Source organism: Triturus cristatus, chromosome 2_2, assembly GCF_964204655.1.
Source record: "Triturus cristatus chromosome 2_2, aTriCri1.1, whole genome shotgun sequence".
In the NCBI taxonomy this organism is placed as follows: domain Eukaryota; kingdom Metazoa; phylum Chordata; class Amphibia; order Caudata; family Salamandridae; genus Triturus; species Triturus cristatus.
The window spans coordinates 941,695,345-941,718,716 of record NC_140582.1 but is presented as its reverse complement, the minus strand read 5'-3'; the positions used below and the strand labels follow the sequence as shown (position 1 = coordinate 941,718,716).

The window sequence follows — 23,372 nt, the reverse complement described above, 5'->3', positions numbered from 1 at the left end:
TTACGCATAGCCACTGAGTGGAGAAATTCTACCACCCAAACCTCACAATTTTATCACAGTCTCCCTAACTGTATAGGAGGGTCCTAGGAATGGACAAAACAAGCCCTCCTTTGCATATCAAAGTCAAAAGAGGTAGTGCTAAGGAACCCCTTTGTTCTGCCAACTGTTCCAGTCTACTCCCAGATGGCTAATCCCTACTAAGCAGTCAGCATTTAACACCCATTGGGCTTACTTGGGCCCAGAGGCAAGCCATTGTCCTCTGAATCTGAACTCTCACAGCCAAGGATGTGAATTCCAGCTCAGGAGGTTTGATGAGTGGCAAAACTGGTTTGAACCCAATTCTGGCTCAGGCAGCCTAGTAAAGTTTTGCAAAGTTACCTTAGTGCTAACGTTATCGAAAATCAACATTAATCTAAGTTTAAAAACTAAGCAGATAAAACTTTGAAGACTTTTCTAAGTGAAGGTGAATAATAAAGATTTAAACCCACCTAGGCCTGAAAGGTCTAGTCTAGCCTACATAATGAAATATATGTTGACTTTTTTTTTGCACTGTGAGGGCACACTAACCTGAATATGGATTGTGCTACATTGTTATATATTAGCATCCTGCCCGTGGGCCTACAAGGCATACCTTAGGGGTGACTTAGAAATATATAAAAATAGACTTTTCCTACATTACAAAGATATTTTCCCTGCTGTGTGTCAGTGCAATGCGTTAAACTATCCAGAGCACAATGGTGTTCCTGGCAGAAACATATTTTTGTCATATGTGTGTGTTGTGTAAATACAACACTTCATAACATAGGTGTACTTAAGGCACCATTTACAAGGTATGTAAAGGGAAGTTAAATAGGCCAAATAAGGAGTTCTAAACATACAGAACATCTTTTAGAGGGAAAGCAAAATACACTTTACTACTATTTAGCAGTTGTAAATCAAGCAAATCTTTATATGCACAAAGTGGGGTACCATGAAAAAAATAGGGTCATTCCTCACATCTTCCCGATTTCATATCCAAGTGTTTCGGGATATGTCAGCTCCCTTCTTCAGGAGACTATAATTTCTTGAAAAAATACTGAGTATTTCTTTATCAAGAATCAAATCTAGTATATTACATCTCCCAAACAATATGAATTCTAAGGAATTTATAAACATATACCATGAGCACTGATTACTCAAACCCCACATCTGTCTGCATCAATGTATGCTGCCCATTGAGTTAATTTAAGAACATGACTGTGTGCACATCAAAGGAAGAGGAAATCAACACAGAGACATGCATAGAAATGTAAGATTCTCTATCAATTGATGCAAACAACGTTTTAAGTACATACTATGGCTTTCTGTCTTTGCCGCTCCCTTTGTTTGGCCCGTTCTGATTCACGTTGTTCATACTCTTTGCGGTACTCTTCTCTCTTTAGCCTTTCGTGCTGATATTCCTCATAGCTGTCATATCTATGAAAAACAACAAATGGCTTTATTAATTGTCTAGTAATATAAATGTTGCTTACATTTCACCTGAAACAAACAGCAATGTTATGGAAGAGATGTCAGAATTAATATCAGTACCTGGAAGTTGTTTGAAACCACATATAATAGGGACATTCAATCCCAAAATTTCAGACAGGGTCCCTTCCAGACAGGAACACAAGCAACCCCCAGACCGGTCAGTCCAAGGCTGAAAATAATTCAGTCATTCCTTCCATCATCTTGTTCTTTGTTGTAGTAGATACCCTAGTGAGATGAGTTTGACCAGACATGGATTCCATGCTCACAGTGCCACAGGTCTCAAGCTATACCTCATTGACAAGACCTAAGTAAATAGAGCCTATCTGGGATTGCTTGTGTTTCCATCTGGACAGGACTGGTCCTAGCAGTTCAGGTTCGATAGTTCCTACTGGAGGATGACAAAGACTAAATCTCTCAAAGTAGGTCCAGGTCTAGAATGCCTAGTTAGACATACACAATGTCTAGAATGTGACTCTGAGCTATTGCCAATGGCTGGGATTAATTTAAGCATTCCTTCATCACCTTGTTCTATGTTGCATAAACATTTAATCAACATCTGATCTCATGCCATCTAAGAGTTGCGCACAGAATCTGGCAACCTGGCACTCCAAAATCCCAGGCTTAAACACGTCCAGACAATTTCAAACACAAGGAGATGATGGACGGAGCGCTGAAACTTTTCAGACACTCACCCCCAGTCACAGATCTGGGTTGAATCCATCATCGTTCTTTAGCTCACTTTGCCACCCCAGTTCAGACACAGCTATTTGCAAATCAGTCTTGACCCTGTGCCTCATCGGAACAGTACAGCCTGAACTGCCAAGCCATGTCTTCCCTGGACTGGAAACAAGCAACCTGGGACCGGTTTTGGGGTAACACCCCTCATCAGCCAGGCTAGCCTGAATCCAGTGGCAAATAAAGAAAGGGACCCACTGGCCATACCCCGCCAACTTAGGGCAAACAAAGACAATTTACCATTTGATATTCAAGCAGATCAAGCAGGAGGGCATTTACCCCCAAACTCAGAATCATGTGACTATGGAACTTATCAGGTGCATTGTTAAGAGAACAGTTAAACCAACTACTCTTCTCAGAGTAGACCTTTTATTTTCCTCCTAATAAATGCTAATGGACTGAGAACCTTAGAAATGGCATACAGAGTGTCCTGTTCTATTTAAATCAACTATTCCACTGGAGCCATCACAGCAGCACCCTTACCCAATTGTATGCACCAATCCTTTTTATTGGAAAAGAAAAGTGCATTGAAGAGGCCGCTAGGCAACATGATTTACGCTACACAAAAGACATAATGTAAATAAATACATAAATGCTGCCATATGTGTGTAACGGCACTGTGTGATCAAAGAGCAAATATTTGGCTGTGAGTCAATTTGTAAACATATGAGATAAGTATTGTATGTACCGTAGGTTGAGTCCAATGAGAAGGTTGACTTTGGCTCAATGCAGTCTGTGCGGAAGTGGTGTAAGAAAATACTCAGAAAGAAGCTATATAGAACTCAATATGGTTGGGCAGCACAACCTCTATTGTTTTCTCTCAATTAAAAGAAAGCCTTTTGGAGGCAATGTTTGAGAGAAAAGGATAAAGGTGCCAAAGAATAGAAAGAGCAAATCACAGTTCATTGCAGTGCCAAGCTGAGAACATTAGAAAGGTCCAAGTTAACAAATCAATGTCTAAATGGTATGATAAATATTGTAATTGGAGGCATAGAAAGTTAGGAGTGCTACTTCTTGATATTGGTGCCAATAACTTACCAGTAAAACAGGGATAAAGCAAACAAATAAAAAAAGTTCAAAACAGTAATCTTGGCACATCAACACTTGATTCACCAGCAGACCTCGAAGTGGTATTCCTACACACAGGACACATGATCAACAGCACATGCCTACTAATTTTGCAAATGTTTAATAATAAAAATATATTTGTGTGGATTTCAACCCCACTGCCATATGAAGATGATTAGCTGCTTTACAATATCTGAATTTTGTGTGAAATAGGATGAAAAACATACGTATATAGCACTTACAGTTACAAAATCTGTGGATTTTAGGCAAATGTCCAGTTATTTCGAAATCAGAGGATGAGTCAATGAGAAGTGTGTTACAGAGGGGTCATTGCAAATAGGTAATGCTCAGTGAGAAAAATGAAGAAGTGGATTACCGAGGTCTTCGACTATAAGGAGATCTGGATCGTGACCTTGAATAGATGGTAGGGCTTCTGCGTGCTCCTCTGCGCCTGCAGTGATTAGACTCATTGTAGTAACATGATCTGTAAATGTATAAAAAAAAACATTATTTAATCTATAATTTAGTTTATACATAGAACTCTATCATTTGAGATGGTAATGACAGCTGTTTTAAAGATCTGTAACTTCCAACAAAAATTGTTTAAATGGACAAACGTGAGTGTTGTATGGGCAGGTGTTTTTATAATCGGCAGTGGTTTCTAGGCTTTGGGTAAACATGGAAATCCCAGGCAGCCCACATCTGTACTCTTTAAAATGACACAAAACAGTATGTAGAGTGAACAAAGCTTTCTTGTGAACATAGTTGCTAGTAAGAAAATAAAGCGGGTGTCCGTTAATTTTTACAACACTCTAGCATGCATCCAACACGTTTGGAAAACCTGTTCCACGGTGAAGAATGTATACACCTTCCTCTTTTCAGTTCCATCCCCCTTTTTACAATGGGGTAATGGCAGGAGTTTGAATGGCAAAGCCTCAGATGGCTTGTTCACTGGAAGCCCTTGACCTGGTGGGCTGTCTACCAATGGACTGCCTGTCACAGTGACCTGACTTCAGCAGGGAGAAAAAGTCTTGCATGTCTGGGACCTTCCTTCTTTGTTTTTCATTTTGAGAGAGTGTTTTGTGAGAAAGAAAAACCTTTTCAGATCAGGGTCCAAAAACTTGACACCACACATTTGGGAAATTGCTCTGACTTCAAAGTTATCCCTGCACATGCACTTGATTTGTTGGCAGTAAGATCACTGTCAAGAAGAGAGACATCTCATTCATACAGACCTCTGCAAGAAGAGGCTCTAACATCAGCTGACCAGACAGGCTGGCAGGTACCCCACCCAACTTTCAATGGCCTACTCATGACTCTCATTAAAAAGAGTTCTCTCAAAAGTATACCTGCTTAAGCAGACCAATTTATGCTTTACCTTTAGCATAATACATACATACATAAGCTGGGATAAAAGAGCACATCTATACCAGCATGGAGACTAGTTGTTTAATTACCTTTTAATGCCCCTTCCTAATTTATACAATGCATTTGCCATGGGTCATGAGTAATACTTAACACATTTGTTCCAGGCAGCCTTACTGTTAATTTTCTAGATTTTTACAAGCAGACTGCAAAACAATGGTAATATAGACATAAGGCCTAGGAAAACTGAATTTATATTTCTCAACGTGATTAGTAATTGAAATGAATGAATGACATTTCTTAGGTTTACACTACCTTAAATAAGGTATTTTCGTGTTGGTCTCTTTTGGGGCTTCAGAAAAGTTTTAAAGACTGAATTGAAGCTGATGAACAAGATAACATTTGTAGTTGTGCCGGAAGGGAGCGACAGAAAAAAGGATGCAGCTAAAAAAAGCTCTACCACCCCTGATTGTTAACAACAATGGTAAAAGGACTTGGTCTTTACTATAAAGGGCATGGAAGAAGAATATGATAAGAACTTCTGGTTTAGGCATTCAGGCACTAATGGATAGTAGCATATGTACATCCAGCTTTTATGTTTAGTATACTACAAAACATACGATGTTCACTCTGAAAAAGTCTGACTTTACAAATGTAATAATATACATGTAGCTGTGCTGAGTGTAATATTCCATTTGTTACCATTGAGTGTGGGGAGAACCTAACTTGCACTGGAGGTGAAGCCTCCAGTAAGTCATGTTTTCCTTCCCCTTTTGCAAAAAGGAAAAAAGCATACTACATACATAAAATGGGATAAAAGAGTGCATCTCAACCAGCAAGGACACTATTTGGGGAGACATCTTTTATTGTCCTTTCCTAATTTATACATTGGATTTGTCATGGGTCTTTAATAATTCTTAACAAATTTGTTTCAGGAATCCTTACTGTTAATTTTCTATAATTTTACAAACAGACTGTAAGACAAAGTTAATGTAGATATAAGGCCCAGTCAACTTAAATGTATATTTCTCTGTTGTGATTAGTAATTGAAATTATTGAATGATAGAATGAATGGATGGATGAATGAATGATTGATAGCATTTCTAAAGCTCAAACTACCTTGAATAATGTATTTTTGCAGTAGTCTCATTTGAGGTTTCAGAAACATTGTTAAGGCTGAATTGAAGTTGATGAACTAAGATAACATTTTAGGTTGTCCTGGAAGGGAGTGCCATAAAACGATGATTGCCACCGGAGAACTTCTTCGACCCCTTTTTTTAAGTTTACACCCAGAGATGGATAGAAGGGATTGGTCCTGACTATGTAGGCCACTGTAGAAGAATAAGATCAGACCCTCTTGTTTGGGAATTCAGGACCTAATGGATAGTAAAAATCACCATACAAAGGGACAGCCTTTATCCTTTACTACTGCACCTTCCAAATGGTTCTTCTGTTACTCAGGGTTGTGTCCTCCTCTAACAACTGGAATTATACAGCTGTGGGCAACCAAACAAAATATCACAGAGAGGCACCAAACAATTTCCAGCAAGTTCCCACCTGGAAGTCCAAAATTCAAGGATACTCCTGCAGCAATAAACTGCATGTATGGATTGTATGAGTTTTATGATAAAGTTATTACTTATTCCCCTTTGCTTATTTATCCAGTATTTTGAGACTGGTAAGATTAGACTACACACCTCTTTAATTTAACCTGCAAATTCAAGTAGACACTTGAGCATAATTAGTGGTGTGCGAGCAAGAAAAGATTAAGCTTCTGTTCCTGGTGTGGTATTTGATTAATAAAGTAATTGGCTAACACCGCAAACGTCCTGGTTACCTTTTAAGAAACCCTGTTGCTTTTTATATATTATTATCATGATAGGGAGAGATTTCCTTCTGTGACTCTTCTTATCCTGGGAATCCACCAGGTGTAGACAAAACCAATTTTGTCCACATTTGCCGGTGGTACTTTGGCCTAAGTGTGTTAATTAAATACTTACAAACAATGAATGTTGCCAGTATACTGAAAAGAAATATGAGTAAAAAACTCTGTGTACCAGAATACTTGTTTAAGGTTTGATAAGGAAAGCAAACTGGAGAAACAATGTACAATCCAGTCATTGCACATCCCAGGACACCAAACTAACTACAATTTGGAGAATCGGAAAAAGCCATAGTACATTATTTCAATATAGGAATATGTTTTATCTAGAAAATACACATGAAGAATAGGTGAAAGCCACTTTCCCAAAGATCCCATCATTGTAATGGCTCTCTGCCGTCTACCAATTGTGGTATAAGAGGAAAAAGACAAGATCAATAATGAAGACAACTTGGCCTCTCAATTGCATAGATTGCTGCTGTGAGCTGATTTTCATCATTCCTATCCAGTCTAAGAGACCTCAAGACTTGTAAAATACCAGTTCTTGATGAAGTTCAACCAATTTGAAGAAATACAAAATGGTAAAAAAAACGCTCCCTCCAAAACTTTGTCTTTTTACTACAATACCACGTCTTGTTCTTTCATCTTGGAATGGCTACACGTGATCACGTATGTTGGCCTTCTTCACACAGATCAATGTTGTAACAAGATTCATTCCCAAACATTAATTCAAGTAGTTAGAATATTGCTCTGAAAGACCAGGAGACATGGTGTATTTGGCATGGGTCAATTAATCAATAACCCATCATCTTTTAATTAAGAAGTGGTTTCCTGTCAGGCCTAGGAAATAGTTTCCAAGTGCTATAGAGTTTTTTAGGTGAACATGACTAAACATTTGGAATCTATGTATACAAAGACAATGATTTCTATCCATTCTCAAAGAATTGCACCCTCCTACTTGGATGAGGGCAAATGCGGATAAGGATGGCACTGGAAAATAATCGATTGATCAGTTTAAAGCTTAGCAATTTTCTTGTTCCCGAAGTCTCCAAGGTTTATCTGGAAGACTTACTCAAATTGTCAGAGATAAAATAATACATTCAAAATAATGGATGTTATGGATTTCCTGGAGCTCAGGATGGATTACTTCAACCCAAACTTCAGAAGAAGGAGAATTCAGATTCTAGTAACCGAAATGGAAATCCACCTGCTATGTCTACCCAACATTTGTAAGTTAAGAGGAACAGGTGCTAGAGGAGCAGAGGCCTTAGCTATATATGCAGATTTTATTTTTGTGAAGTTGTAAAGGAAAACATGAGGCACTAAACATTAAGTAAAATACTGGTCGAGACAGTTATGAAGCTATTGTTTTTTTACATTTTTGTATACATTGTTTCTATGTATGAATGCAAAAGAAATACTGAGAGCGTTTGCATCACTCGGGTCCACATTAATTAGTGCCTTTAACATTCTAGCTGTTTTATTTTGGATGCATAAAAGGGGGAGGAGGGGCCAGTAACATTGGCATGGAGTAGGGTGACAAGATATTTCAAGGTTGTAGACGAGGCTGAATAGCATAGCAAGTGTCAATAAATACAGAAAAGGACCTGAGAGAGGTGGACCTAAGAGAAAAAAAACTGGCTTCATTTGCAAGAGTGCAAGCAAATCGCCCTGTTAGGAAGGACTTATGGGGGCTGCCAGACATTCCCGGACATGATCCGATGTAGCATTACAAGACCTTGTCGAAGGCAGCTGATAAACTCAGAACGGCCGGTAAACAGAGCACCTAGGCATGGCTGCTCTCTTCAGTGGCCTAAATGATGCTACATTCAGATATGAAGCTTCTCTCTGTCCCGTTTCCAGCACAGAACCTGCGTTGCCTGCATGAAATTACCATTTGATGCTATGAAGTTCTGCAATGGGTAGTGACTGCTTTGTTAATGAGCTTGGAAATCAGATGGAGGCTGGCAACTCTCCAGCAGAAGAGTCAGACGGGCCAAATGTGTTTTATTAAGACAGAAATAAGGCTGCATTTAGCAGAAGAATGAAGGTGTCCCTATGAGAGGAGCTGCTTTTCAGGAACGTCATTCAATTCAATGCTCTTCAACTTGTGAACGGTCATTCCCTCCTCTAAGTCTTCCTCGGCACCAGAGTAACGTAGTGGCGAGGAAGAAAATACTCGGAGTAGTGAAGATTACCTGTAAGTAACTGGGGCGTTTCTTTCCATGTGCCTTTTAACCCTGGCAAAGTATACTTGTGGACCTATGTCACCACTCCAAACACCGGACATGCACAAGAGCGGGAAGAACCGCACATGTGAGCGGTAGAACATAGATTCGTATTTTTCTAGCGCATACGTGTTCTCCCTCCAATTTGTAAAGTTCTTAAATCTAAGTTTCACACATAATTTACTAGTCCAACATCAATAATTGCTGGCCCTCCGTAACTCCGTGTGTCAAAGACAGTTTACAATGGAGGGATGCCATTACACAAGTGCACCATTTGTAATATATCTCCATTTACCACCATTTGGTAAGGTGGACCGGATTTAAGAATAAAGAGAACGGCATAAAACTATAACTGGGTCCTTTTTTTTTAGGAAGTGGGAATGGTTACATTGCAGGTAAGGTATTTTCCTGCATATAAGGATTCACAAAGGTAAACGTGCACTTTCGTGTCAGCTTACGATTCTTTGCTATTCACAAAGGGATTTACGAGTAGTATCATTATAAGTGCGGAGTCTCCGCACTTAAAAAGTTCGATCTTTTTAAGTGCAGAGACTCCGCACTTATAATGATACTACTCGTAAATACCTTTGTGAATAGCAAAGGATCGCAAACTGATAGGAAAGTGTAAGTTTACCTTTGTAGATCAGGCCCTGGTCCGCAAGAGCACAGTAAGGCAGGCATTTTCTGGCTGCCCATAGCTTCTTCGCCAGGGAACTAGGAATGCTCGTCCTTCTGTTGTAATCACTATTACAAATGACAGATGCACATCTAATTGAATACATTTCAAAATGCAGGTGAAAGCAAATGCTACCACATAAGACTCCCACACTCTATTCATTGCAGTTAAACACTACATGCTAAATGTTACTTTTAACATTTAATTACATTTCTAGTGTTTATGCCTATGGGGGAAATAAATCTAATTAATATTCCACAGCTACTTTTGGCGAATTCACAAAAAAGGCCATAGGAGAGTAAGATGGGGGCTTAGTTCAGTTTGTCCTCAAGCAAAGCCTTATTAATTCAAAATAGAAATATACAGTCAATAAACAAAACAAAAAGCAGTAGATACAAAAGAACTCTGTAATTTTTCTTAAGACAGACACATACCACCGTACTCTTGGTGGTGGTCTGACCACTATCACCCGTCCGCCCTAGTACGAGAGTGCCAGTGGTACCACCACAAGACTGCCACCTCCGCTGGGATCAAGGATCCCACTTTGGCAGCGGTCTGACAATGGCCTGACTATGTTGGCGGTGCCAATGGCGGCACCGCTGAACATATTATGACATGAATATCCACCGCTCTTTTCATGGCAGGGACCATGCATAAACAGAGTGGCAGACATGCGGGCAAGGGTCCATAACTGGGCCCCTGGCTGATTCTGGGTATGGGGGTGCATGCGGGGTCGGGCACATGTTGTCCCCCCTTTTAATTGCACCAACGTTCTCGTGGACTGGGGGACACAAATAAACAAAACATGCCTAAAGCTAGCTCAGACCATGGGGGACTGACCAAGCTATTCAGGAACTCCTTCTATAAACCCAACGGACCACTCGTGGAGATCTGCAAAGTGCAAACAAGGAGCGCTGCATTATATGGGGCAGCACTTTGGAGGCACTGTCCCCTCAGAAACATTATTAAGGCTGAGAACAATTTTGCTAGGTAGTTGTTTGGTCTCTCACTTAGCTCCCACCTCACACTACTTCACCTGGACTTAGGGGTGACACCAATTACAGAGGAAATTGCTCTCTGACTTCTAATCCTTTGGCGTCGCTTATGGGTAACCCCGGAATTGGCCGTATATAGGGCAGAGCTAAAGGATGTCCTGGACCTACAGAACGCTGGGAAACTACCCTGATTAGTTCACATAAGGGAGACACTACTGAACATGGGTAGAGCGAGTTTATGGTATAACCCTGAGGAAGCGTGTCATACAATCTCCAGGAAGGAACTGGTCTGGAGCTATAGGGAGGATAAATGTGTCCACCTTCAGGAAAGCTCAGCAACAGGTACACTAATAGCTGCATTCCTGAGAGTTAAGGACCAGTACATCTTAGAGTCCGCCTTGGATGACATACAACCCACATTAGCAAGGAAATTATACATACAATTCAGACATGAGCTCTTCCTCTATTTTCTAATAAATTGGCAGGTACATCCTCTTCAGGTTGTCCGGCATGTAGCAATGTAGAGGAGTCAGAGTTGCATGGGTTTTTTTTTCTGCCCTGGCTATAAAAAAGCCAGACATGGTCCAGTAATTTTGACTACTTATGTTTTTTTTGTGTTTTTACAAATATGAAACCTTATAGACTAATCCTCGCTTAGTATTAATTTATTTTAACGGGCCCTCTGTATGTGTTGTTGTGGTTTTTGTTTACCTAACGGGGTGCTGACTCGTAGATTGAAATTGCACAGTAGGATATTGGGATCTGAGACTGTGTACCTTAGCATTGTTTTTAATTGTTTTACAAAGATGAAATCTTACAATCTAATCCTCACTCAATATTAGTTTATTATAACGGGCCCTCTATATGTGTTGTTGTGGTTTTTGTTTACCTAACAGGGTGCTGACTTATCGATTGTAATTGCAAAATAGGATATTGGGGTCTGAGACTGTGTACCTTAGGATTGTCTTAAATGTATTTTATGGTTTATTGCATGTGTACTTTTATGGTAAAATTACTGAAATAAAGTATTTGAAATTAATATAAAAACAGTAAACAATTTTTAGACAATTATATTAATAACATTAACATTAACTTAAAAATGAACAAACATATATTGACAAAAACATGTCCCATGAAATTAAAAACATAAACGTAATATAAAAAAAAATTGAATGCAATTAAAAATGCATCTGTTATAAATATTGGAAACATTGAAGAAAACATAAAACAAAATATTTAACAAATATTAACAGTAAAAAATAAACCACACTAGCAAATCATTTAGACTTTGGAGGACTCAGATTGACTATTCTATCTCCAATTTAGGCAAAAGCAGGAAAGTTTATATTTACTATTTCAACACTAACATAAGCAAAAGCAGAGAACCTGTTGGACTTTGGAGGTGTTAGATTAACTTTTCCCACTCTAACATAAGCAAAAGTAGGAACAGTGTTGGACTTAGGAGAAGATAGATTTACTATTTCCACTCCAATGTGAACGGTAGGGAAAGTGTTGGACTTTGGAAGGGTTAGATTTATTATTCTCACTCCAGTCTAAACAAGAGTAGGGATGGTATTTTACTTTGGAGGGCTTAGATTTACTATTTCCACTCTGAACTAAACAATAGTAGGTAAAGTGTAGGATTTTGAATGGGCTACATTTGCTATTCCTACTCCAACCTAGGTAGCAGTAGGAAAAGCATTTGACTCTGGAGAGGGTAGATTTAATATTCCTACTCAAACCTAATCAAAATCAGGGAGGGTATTCGACTTTGGAGGGGTTAGATTTATTAGTCCTACTCCAATCTAAAATCTAAGCAACAGTAGAGAAAGTGTTGGAGTTTTAGATTGTTAGATTTACTATTTTCTCTCCAACTAAGCAAAAGGAGGGATAGCGTTGGAGTTAGGAAGTGTCAGCTATACTATTCCAATGCCTAATGATTTTTTATTAAACAGGTAAATACCAAATATTTAACAATATAAAATTATAAAATCATATTCAAAATAAAAAAAATACAAAATAGTTTAATAAATAAAAAACAACAAATACATTTAAAATAAATACACTTCCTGACCAATTTCCCCCCAAAAACACCAACTCCCAAAAATGTTTAAAATAAATTATAAATAAAACAAAGTTAACATTAAGGGCCTCATTAAGATGAGACTCGGAAAGCCTCCAACCACAGGTCACACCGCGGGTTTCACTTTCGATCGCCGCATTAGAATGTAGGCAGTCGAAAGTGAAACCGGCTGGTCTTTCCGGCTGAATTCCGATGGGCTCAAGGAGCCTGTCGGCCAGTCGGAGGCCTGCCTGTAATCCCAATGGACGTTGTTTCCGCCGTCAGGATTACGATGTCGGTTTCTGACAAGCTTTCCATGTCGGGCTTTCCGACATGGAAAGCCTGTCAAAAAGTGACTTTGGGAGCCCCTATCAAGGCCCCCTTCTCTCTGCGGCCACCGGTTAGGGTTAGGGATTGCAAATCCCTGCACTGCGTGAGCCTGCCACGCGGTGCAGGGATGAACAGTTTCGCCCATTTCTCTGTGGGAGCTTGTGCTATGGCCGTTTTACATACGCAGCACAAGATCCTATTGAGAAATGGGAGTATGTGACCTCACTTGTGCGGTCACATTGTAATGGTGTGTTTGGGACCGCTGACCGGTGGTCAGTCGGTCCTGATTGCGCAACAGTGTCGTCCGCCAGACATCGTGTTTGAGTCTCAGCAAGGACGGAGGACGTGAAGGTAATACCCATTCACGACCATTTTCACTGCAGTGTGGGGTTCCTCAGGGGTCTTCCATGAGCCCCACGCTTTTTAACGTGTATATGTCACCATTGGCTGAGATAGTTGCACCTTTTGGAATTCAACTTATCAGCTATGCGGACGACACTCAGCCTATTGTGGCACTGAACCAGGCAGAGCAGGCTCCCAGGAACCTGAGCTCCTGTCTTAAAGAAGTCACCAGCTGGATGAGTCTGTCCCATCTCAAACTCAATGGCGACAAGACGGAGCTCATGTTGCTGGGTAACCAAGCAATTTTCAATCCACATACTCTGTGGCCGTCGTGTATGAGACCCGCCCCAATTCCAAAAAAGGAAATAAAGAGCCTGGGTTTCTGGCTCGACCACAAGCTCACTTTTAGAGCCCAAGCCAGAAAAACGTCTGCCATCTGCTTCGGCCTGCTCCGGTCAACACGCAAAATACTGCCCCTTCTACCTGAGAGTTCAAAAAAGATCCTAAACCAGGCGCTTATTCTATCAAGGCTAGATTATGGAAATGCTCTTTATTTAGGAGTACCCACCTCAGTTATACACAAACTTCAGGTGGTCCAAATCTCGGAAGCAAGACTCCTTACAGGCACAAACAACCGCTGCTCAGCTAAGCCGGCCTTAAAAACACTCCACTGGCTCCCAATGCAAGAGCGAATACACTTTAAAGCTCTGTGCATCGCACATAAAAATTTGCAGCTCCTATTTTTAACAACCTTATCATACCCTACAAAGCTACCAGGAGTCTTCGGTCTAATGAATTACACCTGGCCGATGTCCCCAGAATCAGGACGTCCTGCACAGGTGGACGCCTTTTCTCCTATAACGCCTCCAGGCTTTGGAACTCCCTGCCTCTTCCCATACGTCAGGAAACCAACCACCTCTCGTTCTGCAGACAACTGAAGACATGGCTTTTCCCATAAATTCCATCTGCTCCTTACCGCGCGTCTGCAGCGCTGGGATGCCTCCGGGTAGCCATGCGCTATATAAGAGCATACTCATACTCATACGTGCAACATCCTGTGATTCTAGGCAAATTACTTAATGTCCCTGTGCCTAACAATAAAAATGAATGTGTCCTCATGCACCCCAACTAGTGCTCGTGTAAAGCGCTCTGATATCTGATACCTTCGGGTAAAGATTGCGCTATATAAAACTCCGGAAAAAAAAATACTGATGAAATGAAATGCATACCATTAAAATAAATAATACATGCAAAATGCATATTACTAATTTGATTAATAAATATATCAAGCAATACATTAAAATGAACTAAAATACAATGAATAATTTACATAACAAATAACCAATTAAATAATTTACATAAACAACTTCCCACCCTATTCTCCTACAAACCCAACAACCTGGTACGAAATTTAAATTAGAAATTAAACATTAGAACATTAAAATATACATAAAAACCCCCAATACACTCAAATAATCGAAATGACAATCAGTTAAACAATTTCCCTTATTATTTAGCAATTGAATATTTAGTTAAGATAAAAAACAAATTAAAAAGATAATTCAAAAAACGTTGCACCTATCCTCTTACAAACCCTGTAACCCACTACTAAATTCCTAATTAAACTGGAGAAAAATAATATTACTCATTTAAGATCACAAAATACACTTAAGTAATTAAAATATCAACGAATCAATGAAATCAATTACATAATTCATTACCAATTAAATATGTACTTAAAATAATAATTTAAAATAAAAAACAATAATTTATATTTTAAATAACATTCCACCCTAGTCTCCTACAAACTCACCAATCTGCTATTAATTATAAAGGACTAACTTAGGGGGTGATTATGATGCGGCCGTAAATGGTTCCGACCCTAGGTTTACTTTACAACCGCCTCATTACGATGGAGGCAGTCGTAAACTAAACCAGGCGGTCATTCCGGCTGGCTTCCAACGGGCTCAGAGAGCCCATCGACCAGTCAGAATCTGGCCTGTAATCTCAAGGGCAGGTATTTTTGCCCTTGAGGTTACAATGTTGGGTTTTGGCAGCCTCTCTTTGCTGGCCTTTCTGACATGGAAAGGCTGTCAGAACTTGAGTTTGGGGGCCCCCAGCAGGGCCCCCTAGGGTGCACAGCCTCCAGTTGTAGGCCAAGTGGGCACCTATGGTTCCCCCCTGTTGATCCCTGCACCTCATGGCAGACTCTCTTTTCTCAATGGGAGCTTGTGTTACAGATGTTTTCCGGCCGTAACATGAGCTCCCATTGAGAAAAGTGCAATGCAACTGAACAGTGTTTGGTGGCCTTGTAATTGGCCGGTTGGGACCGCCAACCGAGTGTCGGTAGGTCCCAGGACCGAGTCGTGTCGGGTGGAAAGAATTCCACCCAACATCAAAATGAACCCCTAAATGTTCAAAAAAAAGAAATTACATACTAAACATTACTAGCCATACAAGCGAATTTAAACTATTTTATTATTACCACTAACACCTACAATTAATATAATAATGAATATGAATTTGATTAAAAAATGACATTTACTACAACTATATCAAGGTAAACAGTATAAAATCTTCAACTATGTTTTTAAAGATGAAATTATATACATAAAAAATGATATTCTAGCCTTCTATATTTTGTTCCTACATAGTTTTGTATTGAACTATATTTGACATGATATTTGTTCAACTCCATAGTTTTGAGATGATATTCTTATCATTCACCCACAGCATTTAAGAACGTCTACATAGACATGATCTGACAGAAAAGCACTCACGCTTGACATTGAATTGAAATGATGATCCCACTTCCCACCATTCACAAGTGAAGCACCTTCAACGCTGTCTCCACTATCTAGCAAGCCTCTTCCAATCTAAGAGGACCATCTTAAAGGAAAAGGGTATCTGCGAAAACGTTCTGACACCTCTTCTTAACATCGCCAATGCATGCATCCATGGTTCCCTCCTGGGTGCCCTCAAATCAGGAATATACTCTCATTCCTATAGAAGCTCATCTTAAGTTTCAAAGACCATATTAATGTCCTATAACCGATCCATGTCTGATGAAAATCACAGCAATGACTGTCATCAAGGATATCCTTTAAGCCCAAAAGCAACAATCACCTTTGGTTGATGATGCCCTACAGATCTACAGGAATCCTAACAACTGCCTCCTCATCCTGTACAACTTCTTGGCAGCTACTGATACCTGCTTTAGACCCTCTTATTCTGAATGGACTTCAACATCATCCTCCAATTGATCATGTCATACCTGCAGAAAAAGCCTAACTAGTTCAGATAGACGTCTGTCACTGTGAAGGACCCATGCAGTGGAATGTCTGTCAACATTGGGAACATGCTGAACTCCAAGCATCAAGAAGGGACTATATGCACCCAGAGTGCACATATAGCAGGATAAGACTCTCCAGCTCTGTCTTTCCTCAGTACAAACCTTCCATTGCTATTGGGCCTTCTGCCTGGTAAAGTTTGCAAAGACCAAATCAAATTTCCTCTTTTAGGTTTGCACCTTTGAATTCTTGGTGATATATTTTGCACGTTTTCATTCACTACATTCATATCTGTGGAAGGATCTTGTGAGGAAGTGAAACACATCTCTGTAACTCTGATATGTTAGGTATCATCCTCTGCGTAAAGTTGTACCAATTGAGTTACAATGCCACGTGAGGTGTCTGTATTAGCTTGCTTCACAGCATACGACTTTTTTACTTCTTTAATTGCATGTCCTGTAATGAGCATAATGTATGGCTTTTGCTTCCACAGTTTAAAGCAATACTAGTTTCACAAAGGAAAAATATTTGTTTACTGAACTGCATTTTGTTAGTAGGCAGATTCATTCAGGAACCAAAATCATTACATGCTAGATTAGAGAAAGGATATTGGTGTAGCTAATTTATTCTATTTTGGGACTAGGCATTATGCTACAAAGGACAAAATATTGAGTTAGATATCTGGGATAGTTGTACACTAGTACAAATAGCCATTATATAAACCACAGGAGGTAAAAAGATCATCACAGAATACGAGCTCTTGCAAAGGTGACCACGGGTATAAAAGCAACTGATGACAATTGTTTATTCAGGTAACCAAAAAGATGAACATTGATATAGGATTTGATCTCATTGTGCTCTGTCTTTACATAGCAAACGTCACACAAATGAAAGGCCAGAATGTGTAAACTGGCAGTATGCAACAATTGCAGATAAATGTGGTATTTTTTATGTTCTGTGTTGCAGACTTATACACAAACCATTCTACAAACAAACTGAAATAGAGAATATTATGCACACTTAAAAGCACATTATAATGGTGATCACCATGGGCAGGGGACCGCCAAACAAGACGCCAGCGGTCCCATCGTCCAATTAAAATGTGCCCGTAGGGTGGAAAAGTGCTGAATAAACATTGTAGCTTGTGCTGCGGCCCTGGAAAAGGGCCACAGCACAAGCCGCAGTGTTACAAAGTACTTTATGCATATTCATGCACCATGTGCCAGATACCATGTGGTGCAAGGCACACAGTGCATGAATGTGTGTGGGGGCACTACATGTGCCCCCAGGGTCACATTACAGTGGCCCACAGGTGATGGGGGCTCTGCTTGGGCCCCCCAATGTCCCTTTCTGGCTGCTTTACCTGGCTGTGGGACCGCCATGAAAAGGCAGTTGGAAAGGGGCCTCCGAATCAATACGGTGTTGCCTGCGTAGGCATTGCCTCCATTGTAGGGATTACAGTCCGACTACCGCCCCGACGGGCTCCTTCAGCATGTTGTTGGCAGTGGTCTGTCCCTGTGACATCATCCTCTGACTCCATGTATTGTAATATGGCGGTCAGATCGCTGACCAGGATGTCAGGCGGACCTCCACCAATCGCCTGTAGGTGGCAGAGCACCTGACATCAAAATGGGAGCCTTACAATCTAATGGATAACAGAACAAATAATCCTATAAAAGTGTATTATGTTATTTACATACCTGGAAGACGATCTGCTGCATGGGGATCGTGATCCCGAACGAGAGTATGGAGAGCACGAGCAAGACCTGTCTGGCGAAAAAGATCGGGACCTCGATCTGGAATGTATCCCATGCGAACTTTGTGAAAAAAAGCCTTTTGGTGGAGACAATGAATCTCTGCATGGAGAGTTAAGAGAAGAGCAAGATGGTGATATGTCAAACAAGGAAAAGGGCTGTGTCCCATCCCACGAGCAGTAGAGTTTATCGCTTTCATCCTCACTGTCATCAAACAGACCCTCCATTGCCAATCCTGAATTTATAAACATAGGTAGTTTGGAAAATTGTTCACTGCTCTCGTCACTCTCCCTTGTTTCCATGTTTTTTCCTTTGTCTTCAAAAATGGCTTGATTGGGGTTGCCAAAGTGCTTGTTAAGCTCAGCTCGTATTTCCTGGTCTTGAAGCTGCTTCCTACTGTTACATTGGGGCACTTGTGTACATGGCTGCAAAGTCTCTTTTTTGATGTCCCGGGGTTGATCTGAAGAGAAACACAATTGCCACTTTCTTCCAGTTGATGAGTTTTTACCTGTTTGTTGTTTGGGACCTTGCTGTTCGGGCGATATATGTATATGAATCTGTGATTTCCCATTTGTTGATTGACAATAATCATGGTCACCAAACAACCGCAAACCCGTCCGCTTTGTCTTTTTGTCCTCATGTCCTGTGATGAATACAGTTGTCTTGCTGAGATGAGCATATAGCTCTGACTGTTCAGGGCCTTTCTTTGTTGAGTTAGCTCCTTGGGGATTGGAAGACACATCACAACAAGGCTTTTTTGAAGGCAGTACAGAAGACTTGCACACTGACTTTGGCTTGGCTAACGTTCTAAATGGGTTATCCTGGCTGGCTTTGTGAGGAGGCGTTGTAGGTGGTGTTAGGCCTAAAGTGGGCAACGAAATATAGATAAATAGGCGTGATTAAAAATTGCATGGATACATAAATACATGAATAAATAAGTACATATATAAATAATTTAATAAAAAGAATCTGTAAAATTAAGAGTTCCCTCTTTCCCAGGCACGGGAATACCGCTTTATAATATGACATCATAACTTAACATTTTCTAAAAAGCAAATTATACAGGACCTACTGCGCTTACATTATATGATGGAAATGTAGAAGTTACTTCATTACTGTCACAATGGTTAAATATTCTCTCCTGTCGTTTTCAAATCTCTGTTAAATCACATCATATAAGTAGGAACTGAATGGCAAAATGGCAGACCTTCAGACCTTTTTAAGATTGTGTGGAGATGTATTTTACAAAATACTCCAAGCGTCGTTCATTTCATGCATGTACGTAATTAGCCACAGCACAAACTGCTTCCAGTCTCCAACTGATTCTAGGAGAACTTGCGCAAAGCTGGTCCTTCAACCTACATTCCACATTCTGTATTCCATTGCGTAGAATGTGGAATACAGATTGATGTGTACATCACCACAACATCTCCCTCGTTATATACAACAGAAACTCAAAATAGAGCATAACCATGGATATAACTATACAAAACTAACAAGCAATAAAATATTTAAAACAGAAACCTCTTACAATAATATGTACATAATAAAATGTTGATTAAGACATAAACATACAATGCAAGTTAATAAACTTTGCTTTATGGATATAATCCCCATAAATTTACCAGGAAATAATATTTATCCATCATGATATCTTGCTGGTTTGGTTATTAATTGTCTACTTCAAAGATTTTCCACAATATTAGTTTAACTTCAACCAGGTTTGATTTACATTTCAGAGGATCCATTTCTTTAACTGGATCTTCAAACATTACCCCAAAAGATGTTACTTTAAGAACTCTACTTTTGTCCCATCATTCATGTTCTTTTATGCAAACTACATTTTTAGATACTGCATCCACTTTTTCAGGAGTCCTGTATTTAGACATTCCTTTCACCAAATGTGTGGGATCTTTTACTCGTACCCAATCACCCACCTTGATTTCATACCTGGACTCTTTAACGTTGTGTTTAGCATAAAACCCCTCATTCATTTTTTTTACTGATACGATTTAAATGCGGGGTCGCATAACCTTGTCCAAAGATAGCGTGTGGTAATTTTCTGTCTCAAATTCCCTCAACCATGTTGGACATATTTTAGATGTCGGACATGATTTGAAAAGGACTCAAACCAGTAACTGCCTTTGGACAAGTGCGATGAGACCACAGCATACGTTCAACTGCATCACACAGCTCAATTTTGTTCGGGATAGCCAACTGGATGCATTCTACCAAAGTGAGGTCCATTTTTTCCACAAGGACATTTGCTTGGGGATGATATAACGCTATTTTTATTTTATTTATTTAGAAAGTTTTATATAGTGCTAACATGACCACCGAGGGTATGAGAGTGCTTTACAGTTTATACATCATGAAGGATACAAGCAGTCAAAACATAAACAAGGACGAAAATTCACAGTCTTGTAGAGCCAGGCATCCTCTGGAGTCCTGGCAGCTAGGACACAAATCTACAACGGTGGCCTAAATCTCCATTGGAGCAGCCTATCAAAAGCAGAAATTTCTTCATCAAAAACACTTTGACTTCCTTTTTGAAGAGGACAGTGGAAGGAATCAGCCTGACTTCGTGGGGTAGGGAGTACCAAATCCTCGGGCCAATACCTGAGAAGGCTCGATTGTAGGTTTTTCTCTCCTTGAATTTTTGTGGTTTGAGCAGTAGAGTGCTGGTGCTTCTGGAGGCTCTTGATCCCCCTGAGAGCTCCAGTTTTTGAGCGATGTACAGCGGGGTATTGAAATGAATGGCTTGTGAGCCATGCATGCAATTTTTTAACTGTATTGGAGCTTCATATGGAAGCCAGTTCAGGGATAGCAGATCTGGCGATATTTGTTTGCATCTTTTAGCGCCTGTAAAGAGCCTAGCAGCAGAGTTGAGGGCAGCCCTAAGAGGAGCTGTCTTTGCTCTAGGAAGGATATGCATTTGCGTGTTATCACATTGCTTTCTAAGAATCCCTTAATTTCTTTTGAAACAAATTGTACAGTCTCTTTTGACACTCTGTTCCTAAAGGATAAGTTTTTGAGAACTTCAAAAATCTTGGCAGTATGGGATCCTCCATGAAATCGACTTCCCACCACTTACTGTAATTATTAACCACTACCACTGCAAATTCACATTTACGTGGTAAACTATTGAATGGACCTATAAAATCTATGGTTAATTTCAACTGTGGCATAATCTGTAAAATCTACGGTTATAAAGGCAAAGCTTCAGTCTTCATTCCCATATCACTAGTGGTACAAATGACACATGCCCTCCTGCTCGCAGCGATTTCTGTGTCCATCTCCAGCCACCAGTAACTGTCCCTGATCTTGCACTCAGTTATGGTTTGTCCCAAATGTCCTGCGTGTCCCCATACTGTTATTTTTTCTCTTAAGCCACTAGGGGGAATACATTTGTCACCATGCATCAACATTTCGCCTTACTCTAAGAAAAACTCCCCATCCTCCCCAATAATAGTTTGCTCTGGACAATTCACTGGGGAACATAATAAATAGTCAGCTCTGGTGTTCTTACCATCAGAAATGTGTTCCACACTAAAATTATACTGCAAAAGTTTGGAATTCAGTCTAGCCAACCTAGGGGTGTGGTTCCTGTTCACAGTAATTCCAAGAAAATTCCCCAACGGCTTGTGATCAGTTTTAAGTGTGAATTTTCTCCCCCCCCCAAATAAAACATTTAAACTCTTTTACAGGCCATCAAGCTAAAAGCTCTTTCTCAATGGCTGAAGATATTGTTTCATTTTCCTTTCTTGACTTCAATGCAAAACCCTGTAATTTCTTCTCCATTTATTGTTTTCTGTGCAAGTGACAAACCGTCACTGCTCACATCTACAGCGATAATACTCTCTTGTAGAATAAAATGGTGCCAACACTTCAGCAGATACTATGTTATCTATGTTATCTTTCAGAGCAGAAAATTCATTTTGACAGTAATCAGACCAGAAAGAAACCTGTTTTTTAAAGCTCCCTCAAATGCGGTCTTTTTGCTGCATAGGTTTTTATAAATTTAGCATAAAATTCACACAATCCTAGGAACGATGCAACTTGGTCTTTACTTTTAGGACAAGATGCGTTGGTTATAGCTACCACCAAACCAGTTCTTGGCTCCACCCCCTTTTCAGAAATAACATGGCCTAAGTATTCAATAATGTTTTTTATAAATTCACATTTCTTAATGTTTGCTAAACATGTCTAAACTCTGGAGAACAATGTGCATAAGTTTATCATGACTCTGGATATCTAAACCTGCAATCAAAATGTCATCCAGGAATGTTATCACTTCCATGATACCTTTTAACACATCTTCCAACACCTCCTGAAAAACCGAAGCAGCAGATGCCAATCCAAAAGGCATCATTCTGAATTGGAATGTGCCTACTGGTGCCACGAAAGCTGTTAAATGTTTAGAGGATTCATCCAAGTCAATTTGATGGTAAGCAGATGCCAAGTCGATTTTACTGAATACTTTGCCATCTGCAAATGTGGTGATGATGTCATCAATCCGAGGAAAGGGATGGGAATCCACATATATAACCTTATTAGGGCTTCTCAAATCACAACAATCTCTAAGTTGACTATTCTTTTTCCTTGCTATGACTAAAGGGAATAACGATAGTGTTGAATCAATTCGTTCAATTACTCCTTCTTCACACATTTTCTTGAAAATGGTCACTAGATCCTCATGAACACTAAAGGGCACATTCCTTAGCTTGTGCTTAGCAGGTGAAACTCCACACTGACACTTGATTTATGTTTGAATTCTCTGATCCTTTATAGCTTGTTATTAAATACGTTCTTATAATCTCCAATACATTTGTTGGTATGTTCATGATCTGAAGGAACTGATTCAAAAGATTCCCCCATTCGTAACCGAAGACACTTGAACCTTTCTTACTGGCCTCAACGTCATACCAAACAAACCCTGATGGTACAACCCCACTATATTCAAACCGTTCCTGGACACATAGACCTTACCATAAATCTCTCTTTCCTTAAACTCATGTGTCATTCAAAATATCCTGTGAGTTCAATCCTTCTACCAACAAATGTAACAGGGTTTCTATCTGGTGGAAATATTTTTTTACTGACACCCACATTTGCTGCCACAACTCCTCTGTAATC

General features: G+C 39.8%; 1 protein-coding gene across 1 annotated transcript in view; it reads right to left on the bottom strand.

Moving 5' to 3' along the window:
- PPARGC1A (PPARG coactivator 1 alpha) overlaps positions 1 to 23,372 on the bottom strand; it is a 251,353-nt gene that overhangs the window by 49,366 nt on the left and 178,615 nt on the right. The window contains exons 8-10 of the mRNA XM_085642344.1: positions 18,183 to 19,098; positions 3,689 to 3,796; positions 1,335 to 1,455 (exon numbers count right to left, since the gene is read on the bottom strand). Of these exons, the coding sequence (XP_085498470.1) occupies positions 1,335 to 1,455; positions 3,689 to 3,796; positions 18,183 to 19,098 (1,145 nt within the window). The remainder of the gene's footprint in view (positions 1 to 1,334; positions 1,456 to 3,688; positions 3,797 to 18,182; positions 19,099 to 23,372) is intronic.